This window comes from Lissotriton vulgaris, unplaced genomic scaffold, assembly GCF_964263255.1.
Source record: "Lissotriton vulgaris unplaced genomic scaffold, aLisVul1.2 SCAFFOLD_1162, whole genome shotgun sequence".
NCBI lineage: Eukaryota > Metazoa > Chordata > Amphibia > Caudata > Salamandridae > Lissotriton > Lissotriton vulgaris.
Window position 1 is genome coordinate 502,162 of NW_028253023.1, and position 12,768 is coordinate 514,929.

Sequence of the window (12,768 nt, forward strand, 5' to 3'; positions counted from 1 at the left end):
CGCCCTCCACGCCTCGCACCACACTTAATTGGAATGCCTCCCTCCCTCTTCCAAGACCACACGCTCTTCTTCCCTGCTGACCGGCCTTCTCGGCTATCAGTCACTTCATTCCAACTAGTTTTTTTTTGTTGACTCGACGTCCGTCCCGCACCAGCCCTCCTGCTGCGTAACCAATTTGATTAATTCACCTAGGCATCACTCCTTCTAAAATGCCCTCTCTATGCCCCTGCTCGAGCCCGCCAGGTTTGCTCCCAAATGTTTTGTTGAAAAACAACAACATTTCAGTGTTGCTGTCCCTCCCCCACTGGTACTGCAGCTCGAGTTTCACAAGACCGCCTGGGTCCTCTTCCCCCATCACCTCTTCTTCCCTCCCTCTCTCCGCTTCCCTCCCTCTTCCAAGACCACACGCTTTTCTTCTCTGCTGACCGGCCTTCTCGGCTATCAGTCACTTCAGAAATCCCACCCCTCTCTCCCCTCCCCTCTTCCCTCTCTCCTTACTCTCCCCTCCCCCCCTCTCTCCTCACTCCCCCTCTCCCCTCCCTCTCTCCCCTCCATCTATCCTCACTCTCCCCTCTCCGCAGTCTCCCCACTCTCCTCTCTCTTCTCCCCTCTCCGCTCTCTTCTTCCCTCTCTCCCCTCTTATCTCTCCCCTCTCCTCACTCTTCCCACTCTCCCCTCTCACCACTCTTCCGTCTCTCACCACTCTCCCCTCCCCCCTCACCTCAATCTCCCCTCTCCTCACTATCCTTACTCTCCCCACTCTCCCCTCTCACCACTCTCCCCACTTTCCCCTCCCTCCACTCTCCCCTCCCTCTCTCCCCTCCCTCTCTCCCCCCTCTCTCCCCTCTCCTCACTCTCCTCTCCTCACTCTCCTCTCCCTCCTCTCTCCTCACTCTCCTGTCTCCTCCCTCTCCCCTCTACCTCTCCCCTCTTCTCTACCTCTCCCCTCTTCTCTACCTCTCCTCACTATCCTCACTCCCCCACTCTCTCCTCTCTCACCACTCTATCCTCTCATCACTCTCCCCCCTCACCACTCTCCCCTTTCACCACTCTCCTCTCTCTCCTCACTCTTCTCCTCTCTACCTCCCCCCTCTCTCCTCACTCTCCCCTCTCACCTCTCCCTCCTCCCCTTTCTCCCACCTCTCCCCTCTTCCCTCTCTCCGTACTCTCCCCTCTCTCCTCACTCTCCCCTCCCCCCTCTTTTCACTCACCCCTCTTTTCACTCTCCCCTCCCTCTCTCCACTCCCTCTCTCCTCACTCTCCCCTCTCTCCCCACTCTTCCCTCTCCACTCTTTTCACTCTCCCCTCTCCTCACTCTCCCCTCTCCTCACTCTCCCCTCTCCTCACTCTCCCCTCTCCTCACTCTCCCCTCTCTCCTCACTCTCCCCTCTCTCCTCACTCTCCCCTCTCCTCACTCTCCAATTCCTCTCTCCCCTCCCCCTCTCTCCTCACTCCCCTCTCTCCTCACTCCCCTCTCTCCTCACTCCCCTCTCTCCTCACTCCCCTCTCTCCTCACTCCCCTCTCTCCTCTCTACCCTCTCTCCTCTCTCCCCTCTCCTCTCTCCCCTCTCTCCTCACTCCCCTCTCTCCCTTCCATCTCCCCTCTCTCCCCTCCATCTCCCCTCTCTCCCCTCCATCTCCCCACTCTATCTATCGCCCTCACTCTATCTATATATCACCCTCACTCTATCTATTGCATCACCACAGCATCACTCAGCACCACCACAGCATCACTCAGGGGCACCACAACATACCTATGCGCCACCACAGCATCTCTGAACGCCACAGCATCACTCAGCGCCACCACAGCATCAATCTGTGCAACCATTCAACAACAACTGGTTCAAATATGTTCTCTCAATGTTTCAAGCTTTATTACAAATGTCACAAAAAGATGTTACTATTTCACTTCTGTTCTAGGATTTTCGTCACAATAAAATACACTGAACATAATCTTCACAAAAGTTATTTACAAAAGTTTAAGCTATTGCCATTATAAATTACAATAACTTTTATTTAAGTATTAATATATTTAAAAAAATGAAAAGCCATTGTTATTTGTAATATCAATACATCTAAGTCACGTAAATACAAAACATGTTGCATTACAAATGCTATAGGTGTCACATTTGCAAAAGATAAAAGTATTGGCATTGTAAATGACAAAGCTATTAATTTCGCTATTTTCAAAACTAACACATAAATAAAAAAATGTGTCATTTACAAGACCAATACCTCAAACTTTCCTAATGCGAGACCTATTGCATTAAAAATGCTTGTTTTAATGGCAATTATCTCAGCCAGATGGATGAGTTACAAGCTCTCTCTGGTCCACCTGCTCTATTGGTTTCCCTTTCAGTTGTTTTTCTCTTACATCATCTCGTGCTTGCTTGTAAAGTTGACCCAGACATTGTTGACTCACCCGCTCCTATCCTTCCGCTACCCAAATCCTTTATGGGTTCAGGAGTAGCGTGCTACTTGCCAAAAAAGCACTTCAACGCTAAGACTTGACGGTGGACTCCGCTCGCGGAGTTTGCAGAGATTTCCACACTCCGCATTATGTGGGGCTTGCGGAGTTCCGAAAAACTCTGCATTCGTCAACATGAAGTTGGCGAGCGAGGAAAATCCACCTCCCGGCGAGATGTTTCATCGTTTGCTATCGTCCACATCAAGTTAGCGAGCGTGGAAAATCCACCTCCCGGCGAGATGTTTCATTGTTTGCTATCGTCCACATCAATGATTCAGAAAAGGGGGTGGTGATGAACAGAGTGTCTGAATTAAGCAGACCACTCTTACCCAGTCCAAAGATCAGGGCTTGATCCATCACCGTTTTTTAGCTCACTGCACCATCCCAGCTCAGAACTTGGCTATATGCAAATTAGTCTGACCCTGGCCCAGTGCATCATGGGAACAGGGCAGACCAAACTACCAAGCCAATTCTTATACTGGGAAGGAAACAAGCTACCAGGGACCGGTTTCTGGCATTTCAGCCTTCTTCGGCCCGGCTTGCTTGAATCCTGATGGTGCAATGAGCTAGGGACTCACATCTGAGTATACCCTTCCACGCTTATGGTGGACAAAAATGATTCAGAAAAGGGGGTGGTGATGAACAGAGTGCCTGAATTAAGCAGACCACTCTTACCCAGTCCAAAGATCAGGGCTTGATCCATCACCGTTTTTTAGCTCACTGCACCATCCCAGCTCAGAACTTGGCTATATGCAAATTAGTCTGACCCTGGCCCAGTGCATCATGGAAACAGGGCAGACCAAACTACCAAGCCAATTCTTATACTGGGAAGGAAACAAGCTACCGGGGACCGGTTTCTGGCATTTCAGCCGTCTTCGGCCCGGCTTGCTTGAATCCTGATGGTGCAATGAGCTAGGGACTCACATCTGAGTATACCCTTCCACGCTTATGGTGGACAAAAATGATTCAGAAAAGGGGGTGGTGATGAACAGAGTGTCTGAAATGCCAGAAACCGGTCCCCGGTAGCTTGTCTCCTTTCTGGTGAAGAATTGGCTTGGTAATTTAGTCTGCCCTGTTCCCATGATGCACTGGGCCAGGGACAGACTGATTTGCATATAGCCAGGTTCTGAGCTGGGATGGTGCAGTGAGATAAATAACGGTGATGGATCAAGCCCTGATCTTTGGACTGGGTAAGAGTGTTCTGCTTAATTCAGACACTCTGTTCATCACCACCCCCTTTTCTGAATCATCGTCCACATCAAGTTAGCGAGCGTGGAAAATTAACTTCTCAGCGACATTTCTCAATGCAGGCGGTCAGATTTCTCATTGCAAGTGGTCGCGTATGATCGCCTCATGTTTAGAAAGCTGCTGCTCTAGTAAAAATCTACTCGAGCGGCAGAAAGGAAGCAGCGCCCGCTTGCGCTGTGCATGGTGCCATTCGCAATGATTGCACAGTGCAGACAAGCACCTGGCCCTAAAAATCACTGCGAATGGCATTTATCCATCACACTCTACCGCTTGCGGAGCTCCGCGTAGCGCAGCAGAGTTTTTTTTCCATCAGGGGTAACAAAACCTATATAAATGCAAACCTTTTTCCCTCCACTATCCTTCTGAATCCAAATAACTGACTAACCAATCCACCACTCAAATCACTTTCATATTTCACTATACTAATTCAGCACTAATCCTTTATGGGTTCTGGAGTAGCGAGCCTCTCGGCAAAAAAGCACATCAACACCCCATCAGGGGTAACGAGCTATATAAATGCAAACCTTTCCCCTCTTCTATCCCTCCGCTATTCTTCTCAATCCAATTAACTTACTCTCATATCCACCACTCAAATTACTTTCATATTTCTCTATACTAATTCAACACTAATCCTTTATAGGTTCTGGTGTATCGTGCGACTTGCCGAAAAAAGCACTTCGACCCCTCGTCAGGGGTTGTAAGCGCTATATATACATGCGATTACAATACAATACAGTACAATCTGTGGAGGCTGGTAATACAATCTTCCCATACCTTGATAACCGGGTACTGAAGGCGCGCTTGCCTCAAGGCAGTTTGTAAGCCACCTCCCGAAAATGGCGGACTTGTTGACATTGTTGGGTTTTTCCATCACCTTGCCAAAGTCACACCCGACTTCTTCACAACAGCTCCCTTTCATTGGAACCATCATGGATACGGTGCTCTTCCGAGCTTTCTCTCCACCTCAACGAATCCAGGACATTCAGGTTATGATCCTGATGTTTCAAACCTCGTCCTGGGTCTCAGTGAGAGCGTCTCTGAGGCTTCGTAGCCTCTTGTCCTTCTGTACGTCTGTATCCTACTCATAAACCATGCCAGGTGGCACATGTGACTCTGTATTGGGATCTGAACTCTCAGTGGGCTCAGCACCTAGGAGATCTGTCAGTCTATCCAGGTATCAAAGGAGACTGTGACAGACCTGCAGTGGTCGCAGCGCGACTACATTTGGACCAGCAGCAACCCTCCTCTTCCTACTCAACCCAGAACTGACAGTGTTGACACATGCATCGCTGCTGGTTTGCGGAGATCATCTGGAAGATGTGAAGATCAGAGGACTCTGGTCTCCAGACGAAACTCTCCTTCACATCTACCTTCTGGAGTTGCGAATGATTCTCTTGGCACTGAAAGCCATCAAAGGGGACTGAAGACAGGTTTTCATGAACAGAACGATCGCCAGGGGCTGTTGCAACACACAAGGCGGATTGGATTGTGGGTCCTTTGCCAGGAAGCTCTACATTACTGGAAGTGGCTTAACGTTCTGGGTATTTCCCTGATTGCCCAGCACCTGGCAGGATATGTAAATACTAGAGCAGAAAAACTCAGCCGCTGTTGCCTAGTGGACCACAAATGGCAGTTAGAGATGGCACTGAGCATCGTTCAGCAGTGGGCTCAATCTATTCACCACTGCAGAGAACTTGCTGTATCAACACTATTGAACATTGGAGTTCCCAAGGCAGCTCTTCTTCAGAGATGCCTTCCTATTCAACGGAGGCTCGGGATCCTGTGTGCATTTCGCACTCGCCTCTCCTAAGCAGAATGCAGAAAATGATCAAGAAAGACGGGGCTAAGTCATTCTGGTGGCTCTTGCCTGGGCAGAGAGAGTGCGGTACCTAGAACTTCCAGTCATGATTTGTTGTCCTCCAATCAAGCTGCCCCTTCGGGAAGACCACCTCGCATAGCACTAGGGCCTGGTACTACATCTGAGTATGCACAACTTGCATTTCCATGCGTTGAGATTGAGCAGCAGCAGTTGGTGGCTTTTGCTCTCCTTCCAGAGGTAGTTGGTGGCATCTTGGCAGCCAAGCGGTTTACCATAGTTTTAGATTTATCTGTGACCATGTGGAAAGCTTAAATTAAGTGTTGGCAGGAAATATTTGAATATGTTGCTTTACTTACGGATTAAGATATTGGCCATCGGTTACAGAGTAAGATACATTAACTGTTTGGTAATGGATGAGGCTACTGATCCAATGAAAAACAGCTTTTTGTCACTAGTAACTTTAGTTTGGTTTGACAGTCCTGCACAACATTTTAAAAAAATAGCCTGCATGCAGCTAGGACCGCAATGTATACTGCTTCATGTACATTTGTTTTTGTGTTTCCCATTCAAAGTTAAATAAGAATATTTGTTCGTCTCGCCAGTGAAAAACTCTAGATGGAAATACGCCACAATTTGTGTGAAAATAACCCAAGTTGAAATCCATTTTTGGTTTAATTTAATCCTGTCCAGTTCTTTGAAACGAGCACAAAACGTTTAAGAACCTACTGGCATTTTGTGAACACGTTACAAAATGTATATTTGCCGGAAGTGTGAGGAAGCAAAGGTCTGGCACTACATTTCCAGGTTTGCTTGCCTAAGGCCAGAGGGCTGGAAAATGCACCCCATCTGAATAAAGAAATAAACTCACCTGAACCTGCTTGTGGTGTGAAAACCGTGCATCTCATTCTAATAAAAGAATACTGGGGCCATCCGATCCTTGGTGGCATCAGGCGAGAGTTGGCAAGGGGGTGAAGGGTAAGGACAAGCAGAAAAGCTTTGGAAATTCCTTTTATCCCCAAACAAAAACATTTAACATAATATATTAAGATTTGTGAACCTTATCCCGGTTTGCCAACTGGTTTTCCTGGTTTACAAAGTGAAGTTCTTGATTATACCTGAAAAAAGGGAACAAAGTTAAGAAAAATAGATGTAATGCCTGCATCCACACTCCAGCGGACAGAGCACAGTGGTGTACCAGCAGGCTCTTCGGGCAGAAGGAGTGAGTGCTGGAGCTCAAGCATGAGATAATGTACATGGGCAATTAGTAGCGAACTATGGAGACAGGCGGGCAGAAAACAGCGTGTGAGGAAAGACCATGCCCTACACCATGGTTCTTTTGGGCCTTGTGCACTGGCAGCAGGACAGATTGCAGAAAGTAGCCACAAGGCCAGTCCCTGAACCCTACATCTCGCTTGGCAAAAGGGCATGGGTTCATGCTGTGCTCACCAGGTGTTTGGAGCAGAAATACTTTGCACAGGGTACAGCTCAGTACATGCTGTGCACACCATTATAAGTGGAGCGTACATGGGCAAAAAGGACAGACATCTGGTCAAATTCAATAACATTCTAATAGTGTATCATTACAAAACCGAAAATATCACTGAAAAATATTTTAACAAGTGTTACGGTTGTGTACCAAGATTAATAACTAGCTCTATAAAACAGTCCCTTAAAATGAAGTATTTTGAATGGGTGTTGTAATATAAAACCTAAAACCTTTAAAAAATTCTACAGTTGTCTTTAGCTATGCCATGTTAGTTTCCTGCGTCCTCTCTTGCTTTGATGTTGCAGTGGATTTTACACTACAGGATGATGATTAGCTACTGCAGCTTCACTCGGAATTGATATATTTGACATAATAAAAAACATAGAGAAACCAAGTATTTTACATTAAATGCTTGTTAAACATGCTTGTCGCTCCCTTTACGGCTTGTTTGCCATGTGTTTTTTCTACAGTGGCATTGGATTTGCAATAGAGTAGAATTTTTGTAATATTTTTTCTCACCGTGTATGTACATATATGTTAAGGTCAATATAGTCTGAACCTCGTTTCAAAGCCACATCGTGCTGTAAAATGTTTGGTGTTACCCCAGAATTATGGAGGCAAAGTCTTGGATGACATATTGCTTGTTGAGACAGTCTTCAATTCTGTGTTGAAGAGTATGGGAGCTAGCTGGATCTGAGTTAAGAAGAACATTCAGATCCAAAATGTTTAGTAAAAGAAGGCATGCCATCTGGTTTCTCGGGGGTCTGTTTGCTGCCATACGTGTTAGGAGAGCTATATCTTGTTTGCCAAACACGTGGATTGCTTGTGTTTATTGTTGGGAAATGAAACATACAGTTTTATTTCGAAGACAGGTAGAGGGAACAGTAGAAATATTTTGTCAATTATTTTACATTGGATGTCCTGATGGCATATCCTGTTCACTGACAAAGATTCTAAAAATATTGCTTTTTCTACAGTGAAATACAAAATTAATGCATAAACTAAACACAATTGAATTTAAAGGAAAGTGAAAAAATAATTGTCAATCAGACGTGAAAAAATATCAAAGTCTAGTAAAACAATTTATCCTTTGCTTGTGACCATTGATATTTTCTATAACTTATCTGTTAAAAGAAAAATAGGAAAAGCCAGGATACTGTTGCTTTTAGTCTCTACTTCCCATTGTTTTTCTTTTGGTGATGGAAAGAGTTCATGTACCATTTCATATTTTGATGGAAGTTTTGATAGACGAGGATGTACATGCAAGAGTTACTGTATCTCAGAGAACCATTCCCCGCATGAAGGTAGAAGCTTGCGTAATGTAATGGTTGTATGCAATAATACAAAAGACTTTATCATTTAAATGTGTATCCACTGCGTTTTCAAACTAATGTTTGTAAAAATGAAACATTCAAAACAGAAAAAGCAACAAAGATAATTATTTAAAAAAAAAACTACAAAAGGTTTCAGAATTTGTTTACTAACATTAAAAACACAAACCTCTCTAGTTTCATCAAGACTAATATGTTTGTGTCTGTATTAGGATTTTGTGCTTAGTTTTTGTGCTTCATTTCCTTAAGGTGTCTTTGTTTTCTCATGATGTAGATGATGAAGACCTTGAAGAAGATGGACTCATAGACCCAGGACACGAGTATGTTTTACCATTTGGGACATCAGTTTCTGGGGGAGCTATGAGTAGAAAGAAGATCAGAGCCGCAGAGCACATTAAGCAAGAGATAGAAAGTGAGGAGGAAAGAGTTGAAAGAATGGACAGTTATGCTGATGGAGCTACAGATTTGAACACTAGTGGACGATTAAAAAGGAAACCTCCAACTGAGCTAGAGGAGAGGCCCCAAGCTCCTAAGTACTCTTGTATGAGCCTTTATGAGGAGAACCTTATTTTGAAGAAGTTGGAATCCTGCCCCAATGCATTAGCCATTTCCTCAGAAGGAAGGAGACTAAGAAGAAAGTTGAAAGTCAGGCAAGCCAAGAGGGAGAGGGGACTACCACTTTTTGATTTAGATCAAACTGTGAATGCTGCTCTTACATTAGGTGGAGGAGTTTACGAAGCAAAAGAAGGCATGATTGGAAGGTTCCCAGTAGGAAAACCATCATACCGAACAACAAGCCAAGACTGTCGAATTTTAGACAGATACCAGGCAAGTGATTTTTCTTTGTAACATAACATGTTTGCCAAATTACTTATTCCTTTGTTCTTTCCTGTGAATAGTGGTATAAATTAGTAAAAGCTTAAAAGCAATGTGGGTGAAATCTGGTTTGTTAAAGGTCTGATTTAGGTGTGATGGGTAAAAAAGAACTTGATGGAAATGTTGAAAATAAAAACTTTAATCCGCGTTGCATACTGTAGGAGGCATTTCCAATCAGGTTTTTCTGAGTCTGTGCCACTACATACCTATTTCGCTTAGGGTTGCTCAGCAGCAAAAAGATGTGATTGAAATATTAGAGTTAACCCCTTTACTGTATTAGGAATGCCTGTTTAACTGGTGAGACTTAAACTACACCTGTAATATGTGAGTGCTGCTTGTGGACTCGAGCATTTTGCAAAATAAACAAGTCTAGATCAATATCTAGAAGTTAATTAAGAGAAAAATGTTTCTGTGGAAATGCATTTTACCTACTATCAGATGTCATCAGTTATCGTATTTGAGGTGTCATCAGTGATGTCATGTAAGGTAATGAACAACAGATGGCGTAAGGTACATTATGTGCTGCTAACCATACCTGGAGTATTTTAATGATTTTTAGGTCTTTCCTATTACCTATATATGTCAGCTTACTCTGTAAGCGACTTTCGGAGTTATCCTAATAAAGAACCTTTGAGGAAATTGTTTTATTATATGGTGTGGTTGTCAGACCTCACCGTATAATAAACGCACTATTTTTCCTGGGTCCAGTCAGATTCATTTGAAAAAACGTTAGCTCAACCCTGGGTAGCTGTGCCTCTGAGTAATTAGGCTTTATAAAAGGAACACGTATAAATCATTAAGCAGTAACAAAACTGTAAAATAAGAAAGAAACAGGACACATAAAAAAATAACACCAATTGATAGAAATAGGTTGTATTTTTATCTTCAATTAGACACCTGAGTGACAAAAATCCGCCTGAGGGTTCCAGAAATGTACATTTTTTAGATGAACAATACATCACTGCTTTTTCATACAACAGACTAAATAATTTTAAAGGACAGCTCTTGCAGTCAAACTTTGGAAAGCTTTTTTAAAGTTGTAAACTCCTACTGTGGCCTGCTTTGGGCAACCAACTCCAGGAAGGAGTGAGTCATAGTGGCCAATGAGGCTTAGTAGGTCAGTTGAGGTTATGTGTGAGCATATGTTCCTTCCTTTTAGATAAATGATTTATTCAGCCAGGGTAAATCCTTATTGTCTAACTGCTGTTATTTCATATTTGTTTCTTTTTATTTCTTGATTAATCCATACACTCTTGTTTTTGATTGTAAAATGATTTATTGAACAGAACAAGGACAAGAACAGCCGACACGTGTTTCACCCTATGTGGCGAATAATGCCAGGCCTTTCTCAAGGCTGTAACAGAATAAAAATACAATGTGAAAGTGCAATCAGTACTGTAGAGAACAGTAAAGAATGGCCCCAAAAGTGAAAAAGAGTGCAGAAAAGTCAAGTGAACTAAGGGGAAAATGTTTTTTTTTAAATTTAGAATGTAATTTTCATTAAGGCAGTAAAACTAAGAAAACATTCGAAAAGGTTTGGAGGGAAGTAGAGAAGGGATCCTGCTTAAAAAGTCATAGTAATTGTGAGACCAGTGTAGAAGGCCCTTTACCCAGAAATAAGTTTGAAAGCTGATTGCCTACAATATTTACACATATGTAGTACTTCTATATATTCATTACATTTTTACATTATGGTAAAGCTATTTTAGGTTATTTAGAAGAGATACATTGATCCGTGTGAAAAAATTCTACTATTGGTTAAGCAGAATCAACCAGAAGTATGCATGCCAAAAGGAGAACAGGTTTGAAGGCCAAGATAGTCGTATTTACTACCTAAAAGAGTTTTTTTCAATAATCTTTTGCTCCGATTGCTACAGTAAGCATTTCAAATACAGAGGATAAGCATCCAATTCTGTGGAAGATAAATGCATGTTTTGAAAAAATCTCCACAGACTCTTTCAACTGTGTCATAATACAATTTATCAATATACAATATTTCAAAATGCATTAAAACATTTTACAATGAGTGAGTGATATTTTCTCCAAATTCCAACTTGTGTAAGTATCCAGGAAGAAATGCAGCAGGCGAACAGGATTGCCATAGATAAAAAAAATTGTGTACATATCTAAAGGAGAGATCAGGTCTAGTGATAAGCTGATTTAATTCCTATTGACTAGTATAATCTGGCGTTTAGCATAAGTTTTGATCGTGTGTGACGTTTTTCGACATCAACACACAGCAGAAAATGCTTCATATAAGCGTACTGGTTGTTTAGAAAAGGGCTATTGCATAATGTGATAATTGTGATTCTAGATGATAGATCAGACGTCCTAAATCAGATAAATTGTGAGCATGAGTATATTGCAGCAATAGGTCTTTGAAAATTGCTGGATTCAAAAAGTCTTGAAACCACCATTATCGCTACACACCGCCTGTGTCCCGTTCTTTTTGGCCTGACCCTCCCGGGCCTACGCTTAAAAAGTGAAACTTAAACGTTTTCATTTTTTCCTTTTTAACTCATCCCATTGTCCTTTAAGGAAAACAGGGTGCATTTATAAAAGAAATATTGCTTTATTTAAAAGCAATCACAGACATTGTGGTATGCTGACCCCAGCAGCCCATCATCCCTGTGATGGCTATGATTCCTAATGGGTCGCAAATTGCAACCTACCTCTTTAGTATCCATGAGGTTGGTCTGTTTGTGTCCCGTTAGGAATCGCTAATGAAACTCAATAGTTTAATACATTAGGAATACTGATTTCTGAAATGCAATTCGGAGAAAATCGTAATCTGAAAGAAACAGGTTAGTATTAGATTCCTTACCTTAGAATATCCCCAGGCGTCAGACTGGATCCGGAAATTTTTGCGTAGCAGGACCCTTGCGCGTCGGTAGGCGTCGTATGCGGCTCCGCGTCCGTCGTCGGCGCCGTGATGACGTCGTCGGAGTACTTGGACGCCGCCTCCGCGTGTTGACATCAGTTCTTCTTTTTTCCGCACCAGCAGCGCAGATCCGGAAAAAGTGGTACCTTAGTCACTTTTTGACTAACTTTTTTGAGATCTTTTTGATCATTTCTTCGAGTCTTCGACTCCGATCGGTGCCGATAGAGATGCCAGGTTTTAAGCCTTGTGGCGACTGCATCCGACTGATGTCGGTCACCGACCCTCACGTCGGTGCCTCCACTGTCTCGGCGTCGATCATGACGAGAAGACCTGCTCCGACTGTGGGGCCTTAACCTCGAAGGCTAGGCGGGAGCGGTCCCGCAAGCGGCTCGAGCTCCGGCAGTCGGCCCCGCGCCGTGAGAGGTCCCGGTCCGGACTGAGGTCGAGGGACTGTTCGCGGGGGCAGAGCCATCATAGCTCCGGGAGTCGACATCACTCCTCCGGGTCGAAGTCGTCGTCAGGTAAGCACAAGAAGTCGAAGAGACGTCATCGCTCTTCCGACTCCCCCCCGACGCTCGCGCGATGCGGCCAGGGGTTCGGGTGACACCGCCCACGCGGCTCCATCTGAGTCGCGGGCGTCGCGACCTGCCACATACCCTC

General features: G+C 44.0%; 1 protein-coding gene across 3 annotated transcripts in view; it reads left to right on the forward strand.

Moving 5' to 3' along the window:
• The window catches only part of KAT14 (lysine acetyltransferase 14), a 614,848-nt gene that overhangs the window by 432,714 nt on the left and 169,366 nt on the right, over nt 1-12,768 (forward strand). For all 3 annotated transcript variants that reach the window (XM_086951254.1, XM_086951255.1, XM_086951256.1), the window contains one exon: nt 8,626-9,179. In XM_086951254.1, coding sequence (XP_086807380.1) covers nt 8,626-9,179 — 554 coding nt within the window. The remainder of the gene's footprint in view (nt 1-8,625; nt 9,180-12,768) is intronic.